This window comes from Athene noctua, chromosome 3 (assembly GCF_965140245.1).
Source record: "Athene noctua chromosome 3, bAthNoc1.hap1.1, whole genome shotgun sequence".
Classification (NCBI taxonomy): Eukaryota; Metazoa; Chordata; class Aves; order Strigiformes; family Strigidae; genus Athene; species Athene noctua.
The window spans coordinates 34,541,806-34,564,547 of record NC_134039.1 but is presented as its reverse complement, the minus strand read 5'-3'; the positions used below and the strand labels follow the sequence as shown (position 1 = coordinate 34,564,547).

General features: G+C 35.6%; 1 protein-coding gene across 1 annotated transcript in view; it reads right to left on the bottom strand.

Annotated features, from left to right (window-relative positions):
* ANKS1B (ankyrin repeat and sterile alpha motif domain containing 1B) overlaps positions 1-22,742 on the bottom strand; it is a 467,048-nt gene that overhangs the window by 351,539 nt on the left and 92,767 nt on the right. The window contains exon 8 of the mRNA XM_074902674.1: positions 19,742-19,917. Coding sequence (XP_074758775.1) covers positions 19,742-19,917 — 176 coding nt within the window. The remainder of the gene's footprint in view (positions 1-19,741; positions 19,918-22,742) is intronic.

Here is a 22,742-nt window from a genome sequence, read left to right as displayed (position 1 = left end):
TCACAGGAAAATCACAATGCACATTCTAAAGATAAAAACCACACACACATAATAGCAAACAGAACTTTTCAACACAACTAAAGGAAGGTGAACAATGACGTTCAATACATTTGAATCATTCAAGGGAGAACTTACGAGTATTTAGCCATTACAGGAACAGAACAGAAAAAAATCACACCAAAATGTTACTGAACGATAGAAAAAAATACACAAGCAGAATGAGAGTTGCATTGTTTCCATTAGATGTATTTTATATAAATAGCCTAAGATAGAGTGGGGATCACAGGAATTTAAATTAATGTCAATATGAATAAGAAGAAATGTGATATATACAGTCAGATCTCCTGATCATTCAAAAAAGGACCAATGTCAGAGTTCATTAGACACACTATTGGAATAAATTGACTAGAACTCTTATGCAACTAGGCAATCCAGGTCTGAATAACATGATACAAGCCAATTTACAAACTAATACAGAGTAGGGTTGGCTGGTTTTATACTGAACAATGGATTTCTATCTTCTTGCCCAGATTTCTGCTACTGATAAATCACTAGAGAGGAAGCATTAGGAGAAATGTATATGAAGGTTAAGAAACAGTTATTGCTACCACCTTTCTTATCCACCCCCCACTGCCAGAAGTCCAGTTCTTCCCAGACAACAGCTTCCAAGGGGTAAGTGGGAGTTGCTGCAGGGAAAGAGAGCTGCATTTGCAAAAAGGAGGGAAGGTGTTAATAGATGCATGAGAGAAAGGGGACTCAGAAGCTCCCCAAATGGAGTATACTGGGTTTGCATGCCCTGAGGAGAGGGATGCACCTGGAGTAGACAAGTGAGATACAGAATAATCAATCCACGGACCTCAGACTGTTAACACAAGCCCATAAAACTCCCAACCCAGACCATCCAGTTTCCTGCTATTCTCTCCCAGCCTTCATTCCTTTCCCAGCACTCCCTCATTTTTCTATCTTGTATAATTTAATTTTGTCTCCTTAGACATCCTTTGGACATGGAAATCTAATTCTGTGTGTGCTGCTGGGAAGCCTCGAAATAGTCCTGTAGGGAGAGTTTTAGTGAAACCAAAGCTATTTATGCCCACTTCTCAGAAAAAAAAAAAAAAAAAAAAAAAAGAGAGAGAGAGGAAGAGATTTCTGTCACCTAAAGAAAAACAGACACCACTGAGAAGGTTTTATTCATGCCTGTTTTGACTCAAAAAAGAAAAAATAAATGCAGTTAGAAAATGCCACCTAGATCATACTTGCTCGATTAATTGAATTTGACATTATAAAATGGTGAAATCAATATAAACTGTAATACTAAGCTTCAAAAAGGCCAACTCTGCCTAAACTAGAAGACATTAGTATAAGCATCAAACAAAACAGACAGAAAACCTTAAAAGATATTAGATGAGATATGTAAGAAGGAAAAATTGGTAGAGGAACCACAAGACACTGATGAAGAATAAAAGATTTAATTAAAGTTCTGTTTTTTACTAGAACACTGAATTAAGTATTAAGAATTTCTTATAGCGGTAAGAGACTAACAATATAATTTCTCTATGTCTAAAAAAGAGAGTATAATAATAATGTAGCAGCATGGGAGTAGTAAAATCTAGCATAAGGATACTGGACCATTACAATCAATGGCAAGCTTTCCTCAGACTCTGCTGGACCTGACACATCACCTCTGATTTTCATACCTAATGAGCTTTTAGATTATGTCTTTGAAAATTTAGGTATGAAAGTCTTCCTCTTCATGTCTCCATCTACATAAAAGGCCAAATTTGCCCAGTAGGATACTTTAGACTGAAGGAAGGGTACTTTATTCTATAGACAGGCTGTTTGTTCTCCCAGAATATGTATGTACATCATGTTGGCTACCACAGTAACCTGACATCTCTCTCCTGATCTAAGAGAACAAGCCAGTATTTAGTAACACACAGAATGATGAGTACAGACAAAAAAAGCACAGAGAAAGTCTGTCCCATTCTTAAAAGTCAACAGGAAAAGATAAAGATAGCACCTTTAATCTTAACTATTACTTAAAACAACCAAGCACAATTACAGTTGTATAAACTACAGCTTCAGAAGCTTTACGCCAGGTATAAGCATACATAAAGTTTTGGCCTTCCTTTTTACAGACGTCAGTGATTTCCTGACTACCATATGACCTCATTATCTAGACAAGTTTTCTCTATGAATACAGTAAGTCCTATAAAACCTCTTATTTCTGTTTATTTCCTCTTTTTCTCAGTTCTTAATGAAAGCTGGTCTGCTTTCTGCCTTGATATTTGAAAGCAGTCATTGCTAGGCAAAATATGATTTAATTCCCTCATTTCAGGATACGGAGACTTTCCTGTAGAAGTCAAGTGAAATCTAAAACCAAACATCAAAGTCTTTCTTTACTTCTTCTATCTCTCTTTTTTCATAATTATTATCTGTTTGCAGAAGTATTGCAAATAAATACCCTTTCAGACAGGATCCACTAGAACAAGATAGCACCAGCAAAACTGTTAAAGATATAAAATAATAGGGACTTTACCATTTGCTATTGCATCATAGTTCTGGACACTAACATTAACTTTTCATTTATCTTGTAGCATATCACATATTAAGAAAATAAGCTTTTTGAAATGGAGCAGCAAAAACAAAATCCAGAAGTCAATCTCCTGATTATGGAGGGTAGAAAGCAACCAGGCGTCTGATAAGCTAAATGCTACCACTCAGTATGGAACAATCAAGTCAGTAGGAGGTTTCTTCTGAAGAAATAATTTGTCTGACATAGGACGATGCAAGTATTTCACATGATCCTAAGTGCTGGATTACAGAAGTGTGCCTCTACCTCTCCTTTGCCTGGCCCAAAGGATATGTAATTATGTTGTAAAATATAAGTAAAAAAAAAATACAGTTCTATTGTCTAATGTTTTAATTTTATATTATACTAAGGACAAATAGAGAGGGAAACTGTTTCTGAATATCCTCTATAAATTAGGATCAGCAGGTTGTTCTCTGTGTTGCTGTTCCCAGCAGCTGTGGCAGCAGAGACAGGGACTGGGGAGCTGGGATAGTGTTCCTGTGCTCTCAGTGCTCCCCCTGCTGCTGCCCAGCCTGCTCCCAGTGGAAAATGCGGGAAGAATGCAGAAGAGAAAAAAGCAGCATTTGGGCATGAAATATAACACCATCAGTTGCTATTTTACCACATCAGAATCCCTATATTAACTAAAAGTACCCTTCTGGGATTCTGTAAGGATCCTGACAAGGATGAGCCTCATTTACAGGACACATTCTATATCTTACAGACAAATCACAGTGAAATATTTTGGTGGCCTACTCACACCTTTCTCATATCCCCCAAGGTGATCTTCTACCTGCTCGGCATTTTTCCATTTCCCATCCTCATTATCTTGTCCTTAACCTTACAGTACAAGCCTGTAGCCATGCCTTCACAAATATGTTCCTAGTTTACATTTCTTTCATCATTTCATTCACTATGAGTCTGGTTAGAATTTGATTGCACTTCCTGTATTCAGCCAAGGAAACACCAGCAGAAAAAGGGTGGTCTTGTTCCTAAAACAGCTGAATGTTCGAGAAGTGTACTCTGTACCTGCCTCTGCCATAATCCCTGTGGGATGCTGGGCATCATTTAAACTCCTCCAAGATGGTCACTAAGTTTGTGCTCCTTCTTTACAGAATATATTGAAATTGTGAAGGCAAATTCACAGAAGTGCCGGGCTACATCAGGAATCAGCATGAGATATTCTGAAACCATTTTCAGTGGTATGTGAGATCAAGTGCTCTGAAAATCCAAGTTCTAGCAGTCTCAAACAGGGATAATCTTGACTACTACACCACTGCACATCAGTCAACCTGCATGTGATAGTACTTTCTGACTGGTGCTACATAAAAAACCAACTTGTCTGAAGCAGTGACACACTTTAAACTCAAGAACAGTAATGTCCGAACCTGGTAAAAAATTCCTGTAACTTGAAGTCAACAGTCATGGTAATTGACTATATGTAACAAAAGTAAAATGTATTAACTTTAGGCAAACATGACTAATTCACAGGTGTGAGGAAAGTACATGAATGTGTAGTTACTGTCCCTCAGTGGGGAAGTGCTATTGACACCTATCATGATGAGCATCCCAGAAATTAATCATTCTGTCTTCAGAACAGGGTGTGACAGTATGCAGTAAATACACCCCGGAACTAGATGGTACAATACACACTGAATAAGGTCAAAATTTTAAGTAAAAATTAGATTATAAAATGAATTAGTACATCTGAACCTGTATTCAAAGCAGGGCCATAGATATCAATTTTTTAATTCATCCTTGCATATAACATAAATAATGACTATTAAGACAATTCTGAATCATTGCATTACTCATAAAAGGATGCATACATACATATGATATGACAAAAGTTTAGGATGTAAAAACCTGAAAAGCTATTAATTAATTAGAAAATACCAGGCATAAACTAAAATAGATAGCTTTTCTTCCATCGATAAAGGAATTTGGTCTTTTTCAAGACCTAAGATAGCTTATGACCATATGACCATAAAAGAAAAAATGGCCCATCAATGGACTGTCATTTATTAATAAAAAGGTTGATCTTGGGTAATTGATTTTTCATGAAGCATAAAAGCTTTTGATCTGAGTGTGGTAATCTTCATATGAACAGTATTTCATCTATATATTAATGATCTGATATTTTGTGTGCATTTCTTAAGTGCAAAGCAAAAGACACCTCAATGTATTTCAGTAAGAATCTTCACACTTTTCTAAGAATCTTCACTCTAACTTCTGTTTGATTTTGCCATGTGGGTGAAAACTTTCAAATAACAGAAAATTCCAGAATTCAATAAATCAAAAAATTGCAGAGAATGGAACCTAAGTGTTTTTAGTAATTATAATTTAATCATAATAAGAACATATTTATTAAAAATTATGTAGTAAATGGAGCCTATAGAATTTTCATTTTTAAGTATTTTGTGTTTGTTTTTCAGTGTGAAATTAATGGGATGAAATATTAGCCACTTGAAGCTTCAACATGCACTGTCCTGATTCAAAAAGACACTTAGAGCATTGTTCTTTTAAAATAGTTTGAACTGTTTGAAATCGAAGTATTTAACAGGTTGTCTTTAACACATAGAAATAGGCATTTCCAGAATTTATTTACTCCATCATAATATCTGTGTTTGGGACAGGATTGAATTGCTTTCCAAATTAATTTTCCCCTCTTATCATTAGGTAAAATAAAGCAAAGCTGTGTTTTAAGCACTTGTCTAATTTTGAGGAAGCACCTGATACTCATAAATCAGACTATGTACACATTTAGTATCAATTTCAAATGCTTAGTATCGAAGCACGTTAAGTGTTTTGCTTGACCAAGGAAAAAGAACTTAACACACTGAAGCATGAAGCCCTGTGACAGAACTCAACCCAGCAAGCCATACAGACTACAACACTATGCTACAGAAATGTATGTCTAGGGATGCCTTTCTATCCCATAGGCATAGTAGATTTGACCTAAACTGGTATGTAGGAAGGGTATACACAAATATAGGCTGTGCAAAAATGCAGGAATTTATTAACCTTTTTTTTTAGTCTTGAAGTTTAAGCACATGAATAGTTCCAATTAAGTTAATGGAATTTCTCATGTTAATGACAGGCTTATGTGTCTTCCTGAATCAATATGCACATGACTCATTCTAAAATGTGACTCACTGTGAAAAACTCATGTACCAGTTGAAAAAGAAGAGACTGATAATGAAGGGCATAGGACCCTGCAGAAAATCAAAATCAAGTGATAATATTTTTAGAAATATTAAATACAATTAAAAGCTTAAGCCTATTTACCTTTGCATAAAGGAAAAATTATAATTCAAAGTAAGGACCGGCATTTTTGGCTTTAAATGTCACAGAAAGAAAATACTGCTTGGAGAATAACTACAGAGGCATCTCTGTATTTAACAACCCTATACAATCTGAATGTTATCATATAACATTGGAAAAACTCAGTGCAATGTAATTGCAAAGCAAATCAGCTGTAAAACATGTATTTTTCTTTTTTTAAAGTTGTGAAAAAGAGGGTGGATAAGTGGGTGGCAGAATGATGAAACTTATAGAAAATACATTATTTGTCATGAAATAGAGCAGAAGGAACAGAAATTAAAGCAGGGGAAAAATCAGGTGGTGAGTGAGTAGGCAGAAGTCACCACTTTATTACTCCTCCAGTGCAGAGTCTTTTATTTAACATAGATATTCTCAGTAAAAGTGTGTTACTGAAAATGCAGTTATTATTCCATTAAGTTGATGTTGGCTTAATGAAGGACATAAGAGAAAATCATACCTGAATAGACAAAACCAATCTAAAGAGAAACTATATACAGCACTGAGCTAGTAATCTGAAGAAGAATGCTGTTTAAGAGTGGATAAATCAAAAAGGCCTTGAAGAACATTTGTACTAGATTATCTACAGATCCATCAGTTACAAATCACTACTAGTTTGCCATACGGTAATACAATATAGTATAAAAACAATGCAGTAGAATAGCTGACAATCAATTGAAACATCTTGACAGGCTATAGAAGCTGAACACCTAACTTGGAAAGATCAAATAGTAATTTACATTTGATCTCAGTAAAACATGCAAGAACTCAGACGCTCAGAAAAAAGAATCACACACACACCACCCTGTAAGAGATGCAGAATACAATCAACTGAACAACAGCTCTCAATCCAGCCTGATTTACATGGCAGGTGGAAGCAGAATCCAAAATCACCTTCACAAGGAAGGCAAAGGTTTTGCTAGGGCTGGTACTGCAAGATGCTTCTTTTTCCTGTCATATAATTAAAACAATGATTTCACTGCAGTCATCTGAACAACCAGTACTACCAAGAGATTTAGGATAATGAATGGTTGCTCCTTCTGTGCTAGGTCATCTGTGCTGTTCTTTTTGCCTGTGGTAGATTCAACATAGTATGTACAGATCCACCACAATGCAAGCACACCTTTATGTTGTTTTCCAGACACACACCTAGGTAGCTGAAGATTTAATACTTAAACTCTTTCTTCAGCCAGTCATCATATAGTGTCTTAAACGTCCCATAAAATACAGGTAAACAAGACAAGTCAGTAACATTTCTTCATCTGTAGCTCCTGTGTAATGGTGTATTTCTTATGAAGTATCTATGGCTAAATAAGTGATCTGTTAAAATTACTGAGATTCCTTAAAGGAAACACAATTTTGGACAGAGACATGGTCAAGGGAGTAAATATTCCAATACCTATAAGGAATCAGCTATTAATAATTAAAATAAAGACCATCATAGGAATAAAACATTTTGACATTTTAATACTATTTTTGCCTATGATTGACAGGCAGACAGTGCTGAGACTGCTGCTTTGCAGGCTGTGAACTGTTCATATTCCAGAGATACTGGGCAAAGCACCAATATCAACAGAAATAATAGCAGTAGTATTAATAGAAACTGCTCAATCTCAAATAACTACTGAAGCAGATAAAATTGAAGAGCCTCTTCTGAGATTTTCCTTCTTGGCACTAAACTGAAACTCACAATAAGTTTAAGAAGGACAGATGCCAAGAGAAAAGAAAATAGATGATCAAAACTGGTGTAAATTATTCAACTTTTACATCCCTCTGGAAAAATAAAGAGACTGGTGTAAAAACAGATGTGTGCATGGTGAAGTAACCCTGGTTTCTGTTTCTAATCTCAATTTTAAAACTTCTACCACTGGAGTCAGCCAAGGGTTTCAGTAATACAGTGAAGTTACAGAAAAGCTAAGGGCAGCATTTATAGCATGCTGTTTGTCTGTATTAATTCCATGGGCAAACATTTCTAATGCATAGTAAATACTAGTCAATTGCTCCTTATAGTCTAAATTACTCCTGATCCTGATTTTATAGAGGTCTAAAAATCTGGTCCAATATATTCTTCTGCTATTCATTTCTACTTCCTGAGCTTATTCACAGGGACTGAAAAACATCTGCCAACAGAACACAATGAAACTCTATGACATAGGTGGTCAACTACTTCAAGGCTTAAGTACAAAAATACTTAATCTTTTTTATATGTCAATTCTAAAATAAACATGCTTGTTGTCATTAGGATAGAATAAAAATTAAATTAAGCAAGTAGTCCAAACACAATGTAAAATGTTCTAATTTCAGCTAGTAAACAATTTTTAAAGAAAGCATTCTTTTGTATTAGCTTAACATGGATAGTCATTTTGCCCTGTGAAATATGGCAGAATATTTACCATTACAATGACTTGTATACCTCTTATTAAGAATCAGCAAAGAAGGGAAACTGGGACTGCTGCTGCTAAGAGAGTACCTACTGTTTCAGCTTCAAAAGAATCATAGAATACAATATAGTGAAACAACTCATTTACACTTATCTCCACCCCTCCATCCTCTAATGGATCCTGTAGGATTTCACATAGTTCTGATAGATCAGTAGGCTCCATCTTCTATGTACACCTGAGGAATAAAACTATGCTGTTCCTCTCACTGCAGAAAACAACTGAGACATACCCATATGGTTCTCACTCTTCACATGCATTTTCTATCAGATGGTGACCATCAGGCTTTACTTCAGTCCCAAGCTTAATGACTTTATTCTTATACTAAAAAAGTAGAAATGAAATTAGTGTTGACTTTAGGTATTTAAGATTTATTTTTTTCCCCTCTACTGTTTGTATCCTGCTTTTCAGGTAGAACACTCATTTATTCTAAGGTCACTATGTATTAAAAACCACAATCAAACCTGCATTGGAACCTGCTGACAACAGTGATCAAGTTCTAGAAATATTACAGAAATACCCACCTCTATAACATGCAGAAACATCAAAATCTAAAAAGTTCTAGAACAATGTATTCCTTGTTTAGTATTGCAGGATATAAAAGAATACATTTTTAAAGCATTATTTCTTCTTCTTTCCTTATTAAGTCAGTTTTCTTTCTGATAGGGTAAATATCTACATATGACTGTGAAAAATATATCTCCCACTTATTCAAGATTAGGCTTTATACAAACTATCAAAACTAGTTTTTCAAGAGAGAAAAAAAAATGTCTTCATAGTCCTCCATATTCCTTACAGATCTCATACAGTTTTACATACTCTATTGCTCAAACACGATAAACCAAATAGATTACTGAAGTTCACAAACATTTCTCAATCCTTAATTTAACACTGCCAATCTACTGGAGGAACATTTGGATCTAGATTAAGTTGCCTCCACATTGAGGTCCAGTGTCTATCTTTGGGCACCCTGCCTAGTCTCTAACTGCCACTCTAGAACACAGTTACTTGCCAAGACCCTTGCCACATCTGCCAGCCCCACATAGACGTCTCAGCTGCTGACCAGAACAGCACTACATGCCTATGTTTATGCAACTGACTTGAGGGCTTATGGTGGCATTCAGCAGCCAAGCATATGCAGCGACTATCATTTTGGATACTGCAGGGCAGCTGTAAGTTGAACCTTAATCACTGTTCTGAAGGCATGACTGAGCCCATGTCATCCCCATGCAGTAAGCACCTTGCATCTCCACAGCTACATGAGAGACTTAATATTAAGGCAGCTGAATTCCACCTTTGGAACTGCAGCACCCCTACTGGTGATACTCTGATCAAACAGGAAGGAAATGAATTTTAAGAGAACTAAGGAAGACCAGGGCTCGGTTTTGGGGCCACTCCTGTTTAACATCTTTATTGATGATCTAGACGAGGGGATCGAGTGCACCCTCAGTCAGTTTGCAGATTACACCAGGTTGGGTGGGAGTGTTGATCTGCTTGAGGGTAGGGAGGCTCTGCAGAGAGACCTGGACAGGCTGGAGCCATGGGCTGAGGCCAACTGGAGGAGTTTCAATAAGGCCAAATGCCGGGGGCTGCCCTTGGGCCACAACAACCCCCAGCAGCGCTACAGGCTTGGGGAGGAGTGGCTGGAGAGCTGCCAGTCAGAGAGGGACCTGGGGGGGTTGATTGACAGCCGGCTGAACAGGAGCCAGCAGTGTGGCCAGGGGGCCAAGAAGGCCAATGGCATCCTGGCTTGTGTCAGCAATAGCGTGGCCAGCAGGGACAGGGAAGGGATCTGACCCCTGTACTCGGCACTGGTGAGGCTGCACCTCGATTCCTGTGTTCAGTTTTGGGCTCCTCACTCCAAAAAGGACATTGAATGACTCGAGCGTGTCCAGAGAAGGGCAACGAAGCTGGTACAGGGTCTGGAGCACAGGTCGTACAAGGAGCAGCTGAGGGAACTGGGGGTGTTTAGTCTCGAAAAGAGGAGGCTGAGGGGAGACCTCATCGCCCTCTACAGCTACCTGAAAGGAGGGTGCAGAGAGCTGGGGATGAGTCTCTTTAACCAAGTAACAAGCGATAGAACAAGAGGGAATGGCCTCAAGTTGCACCAGGGAAGGTTCTCTAAAGCAACTGAATAAAACACACAAAAAGATATTTAATTAAAGCAAATACACTTCATATCAGGAAGATGATCTCAAGAACAATTCTTATAGAGTCCTCAGATCCTGGATAATCCTGTTGAAATTAGTAGATTTCTTTGTAATTCATCTAAGTATAATGAAAAAGAGGTTAGTCTACAAATTATTATGTCCTCTGTACCGTATCAGTTTAGACAGTCTCTGAACTAAAATGGTCCTGGTGAAAATATACAAAAACATACTGTGGTTAATTTAATAAAACATAGCTGTTCAACAGGATTGCTGAGTAGATAAAATATTACTAATCATTTCCAGAGCACCCTAAATTTATATACAGCTTTATATCCATAAAGACAAACAAGGTCTTTGATCTGAAAAGCTTATAATACAATTATTTGGAAAAAATGCTACACCCATATCTGAGATCCTTATGTAAGAGATTTAGTCCACAGCAGGGCAAATGAAGTAGTGGGTAGCATGGCAAGATTTACATAGAAAATGAAAATGCTAGGATCACTTAGTCAGGAAAAAGAAAGCTTTAAGAAAGAACAAGCCTGGAGTATTGCAAGTTACAGAGGGTATGCACAAACTATTTGTTCTTTTCTACTCTATCAGATTTTACTATGTAATAATAAATGGAAGCATATACTCAGCAAATAAAAGAAAATGTCTGTACATACAGCACATATTCTGCAAAACACAGTGATACAGGGTCATTGTGGTAAAGAATGTGACAGATTGGAGCAAAAGGATTAGATACATTTAGAATTCACCAGTGCAAGCTAAACACATAACAGCATTCGGAAAGTTTCATTTGTCTGTAAGCTATTTTCCTGCAAGTATCTGATAGTCAAGGAGTTTGCCACACACATATGTAATTGGATAGAGTGGTTAAATATTCCAGAAAATCTTTCTAATGGAAAAGGAGTAGGTACTTTTTAATGCAGGTTAGATGAACTGGTGGCTTGGCCAGCACCTTCCCCTAGTTATACTTTACTCCATGTTGTTTAAATCATACTAAGTGTTAACCATGTTTTGGGATTTTATATTTTAAAATAATTTATTTAAATTTTATTTATTAAATAAATTTAATTTAAATAATTAATATTTATATTTATATTTTAAATAAAGTGCTCTCACAGGGTAGGACTGTGCAGCGTGCTGGAGGATTGTCTAGTGATATTTCTACCAGAAATCACAGCAGCAGGGAGCTACAGGCTAATTTATTTGGCTGTGAAGCATGCCACCGAGCAACCTTTTCTGTGTAGAGTTCCACTCAGCTGTTGTTAGGACCCCTCTAACACAGAAATCTTTACAACACTGTACTGAAGCATAGCATAACCTATAGATACAAAAAATAACCAATTTTAATAGCTGTAGAACATAGATTAGGAAAGGATACATTAAAAGTGTCTGAACTTCCCTTGGCTAGGTGAACTATCTAATAGAAGGGACAAAAATTTGTATGAAGTTGGTACATTTCCCTATGCTTCTTTATAATAACCAGCTCATGTTGAAATAGAATTTAGAAATAATTTTGCAAAGTAGCTTATAGCAAGCATATCATTCTATATTGACCAAGTGGATGCTTGGTACTGGATGTCGCATTATAAACATCTAATGAAAAAAATAACAGCAACAACAGTTCTTCTCAGTGGGAAATACCAGCGTGCTCATTAGAAACTGTGACTAACAGATGGTTTTTAGTTGGGCGGTAGCTTCTAAAAACAATTTTTAAAGTTATATAATCTTATCTTCAGAGAGTGGGTAGACCTTTACAACAAGGGAATCTCAAGAAGCAAGGTTTACATATCCTGGGAAATATGGCCTTCATATTTTTTACTTTCAACAGAAATAAGAGTCCGTATATGTTTGCAAAGTAAGATTTATAACTGAACTAGGTGTAAGAGTTAAAGAGCAACTTAATACAAAATTCTTGTAATGTCAAATTTGGCAATATGTAAATTACTTATCACTATTATAAACAGGAAATTAAGTAAAGCAACAATATTCCAAATACAGATTCTCGGTACAATTCTCTTCCTTTTTTATCGTAAATACCTGCAAAATACAGCAAAGCTGTATTATCAAATTCAATAAATGTTACTATATTAAATAATTTAAAATTTATCTGCTTCTCTCCATGGAGTCCCAAACAATCAGGCCTGATTGTCTTACCATTCCCTAATGAATAAGTAACCAAAATTGTTTTTGAATGTGTTTTTAATCTACCCTCATCATTCCTCCATTGTATATACTACTGGCTTACTCATCATTGTCGTGTGGAATTTTGCCTCACTGTCTCAATAATGTCAATATGCAAGTGTGTGATATTGTTAAAAGCTGCCATGTTTGATCCAAGATAGTAATCATTTTACTCCAGCATATTTGCTCAATCTTAGCCATTACAATATTTCAGCCCAGCCATGATTTATAGAAACGTTATGTTAAAACAAACAAAAAACCCTAAACCAACAGTATTATTAAATAACATTACTAAATTGTTTACCTCGATATTCCTCAACAAATTCCAGTGATTATTACTTTGTAAAATAAATAAAAAATCTTTTTATATGTGCACTTTTTATTAAAAATAATTGTTCTTTTCCTTAGAGAAAAAAAAAATCAGAATAACTTCTAAAGGACCATGAATAAATTTTATTCACCTCATATTAATTCTTAACCATCTTCTTTCAAAACCACAAAATTCTATGCTTTCAAATCTCCACTTAGATATAAACCAATCACGATCATAGTTTTATTGCCTTTACATACCCCTATCTTCTTGATATTCTGGCAGGAGAGTAAAAAATGAATCTTCTCTTTCAATATGTACCATCACTGTTTTCAACAATGTTAATATAGTTTTTAAGTGTATATATATTTTTCACTCTTTCTTAACGTACATAAGTATCAACTTCCCTTTCAGGATGACAGAAGTAAGCAAGAATTGACATTTATACACCTATGATGAAATCCCAATCTTTTTCTGAGACTACACAGAACCTTTCTTCATGTTTAAGTTACTGCTGCCAGCCTTTATTATCTATTATATAAACCACATTAAATTTAATCAGATACACTGCTGCCATTTCTGTGAAATCCCTCTGTAGTACAGTCACTACAATCCTACATGTTTTTACTATCGTTGGGTTTATTCTGTAAGCAAAAAAAATAGGGGCACCTTATAATTTAAATTTCTCAGTATTTATTCCAGGTAATTAAGTAAAATCCTTGGACATACTCTCTACTGTTAAGAGCACAAAAGCACTTTCTGGAACTATGTCTTTAACCTAAACTCACATCACACATCCAAAGACATTAAGATACTGCATTTGCACTTGCAAATCAATGTAGTTTATGTATTATGTTTCTGAGCACAATAACATAAATATAAAAGAAAACATTGCAAGCAACCACCTATCATACAAGATTGAAGGGACTGATCTGAAGAAAAGACTTCAAATTTAGAGTTTCAGTTTTATTAAGTGTGTATGGCAGATTTTTATTACTTTAAAATTAGGTTTAGTCCAAAAATTCTCATGACTTCTCAAAAAATATGGAGAATAGTTATTGTTACTAAGTGAAAAGAAAACAATTTCCAAATTCATTCTTAAGTAAGGACCTAACAAAAAATAAACTTTTGAACACAGAATAAGAAAAGCCTCTTTTAAGAATCAATTTTAAGAAAAAAAAATATTAAAATATCAACTTTATGAAAGGAAGAGATTGAGATGTATTGTGTCCAATATGTACATCTTGCAAATATATATATACTCATACACACACATATGGAAGTTCTTAATAACCTATTTTTTGTTTTGCCATCATAGGCTGTCCAAAGCAAATAAACAGTAACATATCATTCTTTGGCATCCACAGGAATTTTTTCTTAAATGAGCAAAAAGTCCATACTTTTCTGATTTTTTTTAAATTAAGAAACACAATGAGCCAGTACATTGCCATAAAAAGAGCCTATTTCTGGTTTTAATATTACATTTAGAATAATTTGTTCTCACATGAGAACATACACAGGTACCTCAAACCTGACAGGAAACTGGTAATGATGTTAGTTAGTACTCCAAGGACAGAGGAATCTAAATTAAAGCAATTTGCTTGCAGGAGATCAGGAAGATTCTTCATAATAGGTACTTTGACATTCTTCTGTTCATTTTCCTGACAATTTTTCTGTATCCCTGCTTTGCAAGTTATACCTATTTAAATTTTCTTACTTGTTCTTGAATTCAAACAGATTGTTAGAATACACACTTGATGTGTTATCTCTGTCATAATGCACCTCTAAATTTTGCCTTGATAATTTAGTTTGTAGTTTAAATGTATGCCATGATGTTCAATAAATTTTCCTCTTATAAGAATCACAGGTGTTTGTTTTTAAGTAGTTTCTACTATCAACCGTGTTATATCAACCGTGTTAAAAATGCATGATTTTAACGTAGCAATGAAAAAAAATTGAAAAACTCTTACATAAGATGGCTGGTTTTGTTCTTGAAATTACTGAGCCAGACTGCCATCTATTGGAAAATAAATACTTTTTTTAAATCATACTTCTTTTTTTTTTAAATGGAAACTACTATAAGTTATTGTCAAAAGCTGATTTTGCTAGCAATCATGCTTAAGACAGCTTAACCTTTTAAAAATGGAAACACTTAACTGTGGTACAACCAAGGATTTTCCTATGTGTTTTGCCACCTCATGTTTTCTAGGAACATGCTTTGAAGCACAGCTCCTTTTCTGACTTGTTGAACAATCAAATCCTAGTTATTTGGAGTGAAAGTTTTGTATTTTGCAAATGTAGAAAACCTGTAATATGTCAGCACTGAATAATACACAAGTATAAGGCATTCCCAGCTTCCCTATACAGCAGATATCAGGGCTTCCCATGTCTTTGCATACACAGGGGAACTAAAGGGTGTTCAAGTCACAATGTCCAAAACAGGAAAAAGAAGAGGCAGACAGGGACTGGGACTAAAAATCTATGAAGCTATCATCTACTCCACCCAGTGTACAAGCCTTTGAAAAAAATGGGCAATTCCAACTAAAATCATGCCTATATAAATGCCTTTTTGGAGCTCTCTCTGAGTAGCATAATAACCCACATTTCCAGTTGCAAAATTATGTTAAATCTGGCCTTTAATTTTGAGGAAACAATGAACATTATTGTCTGTAATCTCATAATATATATGTTTTAATGACTGGTGAAGATAGACTAGAAAACACAGAGTTAATATTTTAGATGACAGCCCATCAGAAGAACATTGTAACACAACCAGATTTGCAAAATTGAGCACTGAATTTATGAAGTTTCCAGTGTAGCTTTAACTTGACTGTCTTTAGTTTATTCTTTATAATGTACTCTTGAAATAAATTATCACGTTAATTTATTCTCATCTGACTTGTGCTATTGAGCAGACAAGCATTGACAGTATTCACCCTCTTCATTAATTGCTCTCCTCATTCAAGAAGCTAACACAATCTGTTTTTTCAGAAACCAAAATTTTTCCCAGTTTCTCTTTCAGATTTCGGAATAGAAGTCTCCTATGGGAACATTTTTACTCATCTCCAGATCTGTTCCTATTCACAGCTACACTATGGTGTCTATTCTTATTCTCCTTCCTTACTGCTCCATTGTACCCTCCTCCTCCCAGATGATCAAGCCTTCCAGTCCTCAACATCCTGCCCTTCCATTTTTCTATTCATCTCTTCCATGTTCTGAAGAAACTTAAGAGTCAACACAGAACGGACTAATAATTTGGAATTAGGGTGATTAAACCCAAAATTTTAATCCAGAGAGCTGTTTTTCTGTTTCTCCTAACCTCAGAGTTGTGCAAACTCTGCTTCCTGCTTGACTTTAATATACTGTAAGCACACATCACACACCACACACAGAAACATATTAAGTAATAAAGCAGATAGTGTTTTCAGCGAAAAATCTGATAAAAGGCAAGAAGTCCCTTACTCCAAACATACCAGAACAACTTGCTACATGGTTGGATGACTAAATGTCCAATAATTCAGCAAATGGAAGATTGGATTCAATTCTGTCCTTGATCTAAGAGAGTTACAACCCACAACTTCTTCAAAAGAAAAAGTAGTATTCTACAGGTGCTGTATCACTGAGCAACAATGCAAGACATCTGAGGCCAGAAAAGGAACAGAATTTGCTAGACAACAGAGAGTCCCAAGTCCTGCTCTCAAGATTGCACAGCTATTTTTCCAGTGGATTTCAATCCAGAAAGAATACTGGAGGGAATCAATAGGCTGATGCTCAGTCCTTTATTTGGGGGACTATAAGAGTGATGTTAAAACCCACCGTTATACCATAGGGAGAAATGAACACCACTCTACCACTCTACAGATGAAGCCTTTTACTGTCAAGCTACTGTATTAAAAAGCAGGCATCCCCACTACCCTTACACTAAACAAAAACAGCGAACTCTGCTCTTTCAAATAAAAGAGACTGGCACTTTGATTCAGGAGAGAATTCCAGCTTTTGGATCCTAGATAGACAAGACACTCCTTTCTGCAGTCCTGACTCAATCTAAACCTTATTTAGACAGAGCAGTACCACAGGTGATTTGGCCCTCTTCAAAAAAAAACAGTTGTTAAAAAAATGCTTTGAAATACACTTTCCTTCCTGATGTTTTCTCTTTCACATGCCCATGTTATCCTCAGGAGGTGCTCCTTGCTCCAACTTACTAGGTTTTTGACCCACAAGCCAAACAGAAATTCCCCAGTCTTTGTCTCCTATTTCTCTGAACAATAGCATGATGAAAAAAATACAGATGCCTCCTAGCATCTAGTTTCTTTGCAGAATCTCCCTAAGGGTCCTGAAGTAAGTATCTTGACTTGGGTTTTGGAACCTGTTCAGATGACTGGACTACAGGAGAAGATAAAAAGCCTGCACCAGTCACTGTTTCTGGAACTAACATTTGTCCAGGAAATGGCATCATCTGACACATTACCAACAGGGATCTGACTTCAACACCTCTTCAGAGCTGATGCTGGCATGGTCAGCAATGAAAGTTTGAGGAAAAACTGCTGATTTGAACCTGCAGTAACTGCTTGCTTGTGGAGGCACACCAGGTGCAGTTCTTAGCCCTGTGCTTGAGCTGATAACAGAGAAAGAAAACGCTTGGTCCTACAGGCAGAAAGAGCCTGTGCTCTGGTGTTACCACACTCCTGTGCTGCCCCTGTTTCCATACAGTCTTGGCATGTGCAGCAGCAATGAACGTAAGCTGAATGAATGCAGATGACCGAGAAGACCCCGCTTACGCTGCTGAGATTTTTATGGAAGCTTCCCAGGAAGGAGAAAACCAAAGTCAGAAGAAGCTGTAAGAATATTTCTCTTCTTTAATACATATCCAAGGCATCTATTTCTGACTCTCCATATCTATATATGTCTCCACTTCTGTCTTTGTATCTCCATGTTCTTACACATAAATATTCATTTAAGTTTCTTCAGTCATCACTCTGCTGTCACGCTTCTTTCACCACCATACTTGCTGGTCCTGCCTCCAGAGTAGGTTGGCAGCATTCACCTTTGTTTCCATTTTCAGAGCTAAATGTATCTCTTCATTTTAGTGCTTCTGCCTGATTATTCTTCGATGACTCCTTACAGTGTGTGTGGGTTTTCATATCATCCATGTACTATACAGTGAGTCTACACACCAAGGGAAGGTAGCACTTCCCCGAAACTAAAAGACAGCAGTGTATCAGAACTGGAAGCAACTTCCTCTTTTTTTTTTTTTTTTTTTTGATGCAAGACAGCCAGGTAGCAACTGAACAGAATGAGTGACCTTAAAATACTTTAAAAAATGAAATGGATGTTTTAGATCAAACAGGAAAATCCCACATCACATCTAAGAGCCCTCTCTATATGGGCCTGTATAGCTAGGTTTAGTCTAGGGGAAAATGTGCTCTAACCTCCATGCTGACCTCACATTGGGAGTGTGTATCCATCCTCCTGATTCTACTTCTCTTTGAAAGAACAGCTGGGTGCACTACTAGGAGAAAGCCACAACATGCTTTAAACAATCCCCATTTTTGAAGATCTGTTTTCACATCTGGTTCAATATTCAAATAGATACAGTCTCAAAAAAATATATTGTCTAATTTACGTTTGTATTTGCTTGCTGCACATAAATTACAGATGTAGTGTCTGAATACCTCCTATTCACATTGTATTTCATTTAGGACTAAAAATTTCAGTCTGAGTAGATGGAACTACATAGATTATGTTTTCTGCAAAAAGCAACTAAGCAGATTTAAACAGCAGTTAGCACCTAAATACAGAGAGACACTAGAAAGATGTATAAAAATGCTTAAACGCGATCAGTACCTTGTTCAGACTGACTTCAACATGGGTTATGTGTCTAATCATTCAGACATCTAGAAAGGCTTTACAAAAGTATTATCTACTGCATTTCAGGGCAGCTAACCATCTTTGTAAATCTCATTCTGTCTACATATATTGTAATAAATTCTCTAGAATGTAAAAGTCCTTAACTTGTCATGTTTTTTCCCCCAAATATGAGAATATAATTCTTCTTAATTTATGAACAACATTAATTGAAATTTATCACTTAGCATTTTCCCTCTGCTCTATACTTTATTCCCTGGGCAATCCCATTCACTTTACTTTCTGAGGAAGAGAATTCAATTTAAAAAAAAAGAAAAAATTTTTAAAGAAAAAAATAATCCTAGATTACAGGATTAGTAGCAATGAAGTAATTTTTTCAACTGTAGCTGGAAATCACTGAAGTATCACAACCACAATTTTCATTATTGTGACTGTCTTTAATACCATTAGGCTACTGAGAAAGCTATATAGTAATAAAATGTATAATAATCATAATTGAAGATGCTTAGCTGCTCCTTTTGGGGGGCACTTCTAACCAGATTTTGCAAGCATTTAGTCCGGGATAGTACTGAGCATACTGATTTCAATTGATTGATTGCTTAAAAAAAAAAAAAAATGTTTCTTGCACTCCTCATGCTCAAAAGAACAACTAATCTGAACTTCTGGTCATATTGGTGGTGCCATAAAAAGTCATTCTGAGGTGTGGTAGCAATATCTTTGTAAAATAAGGGGAACATTAAATTCTAAATCTGTAAGGAGCACATGCTATGTTATTTTTTTCTATTATAATGTTAGATTTGTACTATTCTCACTCTTGTACTATTTCTTTCTTGAATGTGCCATAAATAAAGTAGATATAACTGAATATATTGTCTTTGTATCCCATCTTACTTACTACATTAAGCTTGGTTTGGCTTCCACTGGTCATAAGTTCTTCCTCTGATACTTTACTAAAATTGTCCAGATAATGGTCTGATATTGTATGAGACAGATCTTCAAAAGAGTATTCCTTTTCTTGGCACAATTTGATTTCATCTAAGAGCTTTGACAATTCTCCAGTCACAGCTTCACCTTTAAAAACAGACACACCATTAGTCAATAATTAGAATACCGGGGTAATTTATGCCTAAAAAGGAAATGCACATTCTTTAAAATTTTATTGACCATCTGTTATAATCCATGCCTTTATCATCTAAACAGTAATCTTCATGCACAATTCTCCCCTCAAAAATAATGGCATCTCATTCCAGAATGGGAATCTCTGGAGTTAATCTACATGATTCTGCATTCCCCTATACCTTGCATTTAATTAAGATGAATTACAGTGTATACTTACCCTTTCCCTGTTTTCTAAACCTGAACATTGGCTAGAAATAGCAACTATCCAAGAATGTAAAATTAATCCAGGAAATGAAAGTTTCTACAAACATACAAAATGAGTGTCCCACACTCAGCATCAAGTTCATGTTTGCTGCTGTGATCAATTAATACACTACATAGGTACCATATACTGTAAGTAGGTTGGAAATGAGTTCTGAGAATGCATATCTGTCCCATCAAGGTAGCTATGTTTTATAAACAATTCTTGCTCACTTTCCCAGGATTAAATGGAATGGTGGAAGAATATAGTGGGCAAAACTCACAAGTTTAAAACATACTTCCCTCCAGCAATCTATCAGAAAACCATGTTTAGTGCATTCTACATTATTTAATGTTTTCTCCTTAATTTATCAGATATCTGTGGTTAAGAAATCTACCAAAATAGTAAGACAACAGGCTTTATATGTCTATACTGAGGGCCAGTATTAGAAATATTTGTAGTAATTATTATTAGAATCACACTGAGTTCTAACTTTTCTGCAAACAGCCGACTGGCAGCATCAAGACCCCCACAGAGTAAAAAGCTACTTGTTATGAAAAACTGCATTAGGTTCTGATAATCTATTGCGTAAGTGTTACACAGCTACATCCAGTAATAGCAATGAAAATATGAGTGAAAGCCAAGATTTTCCAGGGGCAAATAAGAAACCCCTTCTCTCGACTAGCTTACAAGAGTCATATTGTTGGAAACTACAGTCCATAGACTTGATAAAATACAGAGATAATTCCATTTTACTCCCTCTTTGGGAATAAAATGCTGGAAAGGAAAAACAGAGACTAGAGTTCTTTTTGAGTCATTTTCCTTCATAGTCATCACTGTTTGTTATGCTAGGTAAATATAGATATTTTAAAATATTTTTTAAACTACAACTATGGCTAATTATGACTGAAATTTTCAGAACCAGGAACAGAAGTTGTTAATGAAAATAATCTAATTGCCTTTTAATATCTAAGTAACAGAAATTTTGCATTCAAAACTTATTACTCTTAGTCAATGGTAACTTTGCACAAAACTTGTAAATTAGACAAAGATATAATTGAAAATATTCTAGATTAATATTATAATAAATAAAAATTGAAAGTAAAATACCTAAATATTAAGAACTATTCTAAAATCATAATACAGTGCCCTAAAAAGAAACAGGACTACTGTTTCCTACAGAATTATGTTCATGTCCCCAGTCCCATGTTCTCCCACATGTGGCCTAGAATATTTCTTACCAGGCAAGGATTAATTCTGTGTAACAAAACTGGAACTGCAAGGGTGCTGACTGACCTGTGAGTAAGCGTACACTAACTTGCTGGCTGATTGCTGCCAGAACAAATACATAAAAGATAAATTTTCCCCATTTCTTTCAGTGCAGGTACTAATTAATGTCTATCCTCTATCTAGCTACCTGTTTTCATGAAAGTCACAGAAAGATAATTGATACTGCTATCCCTCTTTCACATTTGGTTTAAATTATTTGAAATTAGATTGTTAGAGGATGTCAGACAGATGGATAGGAAGCACAATCAAGTACAATTTCTTTTCTTTGGAATCAGATTATACAATAGACAAGCAAAAGCCAGCTAGCATGTTTTACAGTATTTACACCTTGAAAGTGGAAACAAAGAATGTGAAATCATGACCTTATCATTAAGAAGTAAAACATATTTTTTAAATATTTACTACTTAATTTCAGGACAGATATTTCTATTGTACAGGGTAGTTGACTTCATGATTCTATTAATCTCAAAGGAACTATTTATCTTCATACACCACCCGTCTGTTAAGTACCCCAACAGGAAACATGAATGAAACTAGAGCATTTCTTTACTATCACCATGAAGACCATAATCTGGTGTGCAGCTTTAAACTTAGTTTTCTCATGAATGGAAACTCTTCCTCTAAGAAGAGAGGATTAGTTATTTGCCAGCAGTCAATTATGTTTACTTTGGATGATTACAGAAGACAGAAGTCAGGTTTGGTTTTACAGAAGGATGATTCTCATGGAAGAGCAAGGTGACACCACACTCGGGAAATGCTCTACTTAAGCAGTTGTGGTGTGTAAAGGATGAATCAAAACATAAAATGAAAGCATGTGCACATAGCAGTGATAGTCATGGTATATGAAAGGTATGTTAGAAAATGAATGGAAGAACAGTACACACATGATCTTTGAAAGAGACATTCAAATGTAACACATTTGTAAGAGGTACTCACTGGGAAAGATAGAGTCAACATTTAACTTGAAGGTGAACAACGCCTGCAGAGTATTTTGACATACCTAGTATCCTTTTGTTTAAATGCATAAAGTCAGATAAATTAAAAATATTTAAGATCACATAACATAATACACTGTAATCCATCAGTAACTTGTCCCTTCTGAGAACAGTTCTTTGCTTTCCTATATGACATGAATTACAGTGTATGTAGTCAAGACAGGTAATTCATGGTGGAAAAAGCTTCTCAATATCAATAACTTTCTTAATCTCTCTTTTTCATTTTGCATGCTTGTATGAATGTGATAGCA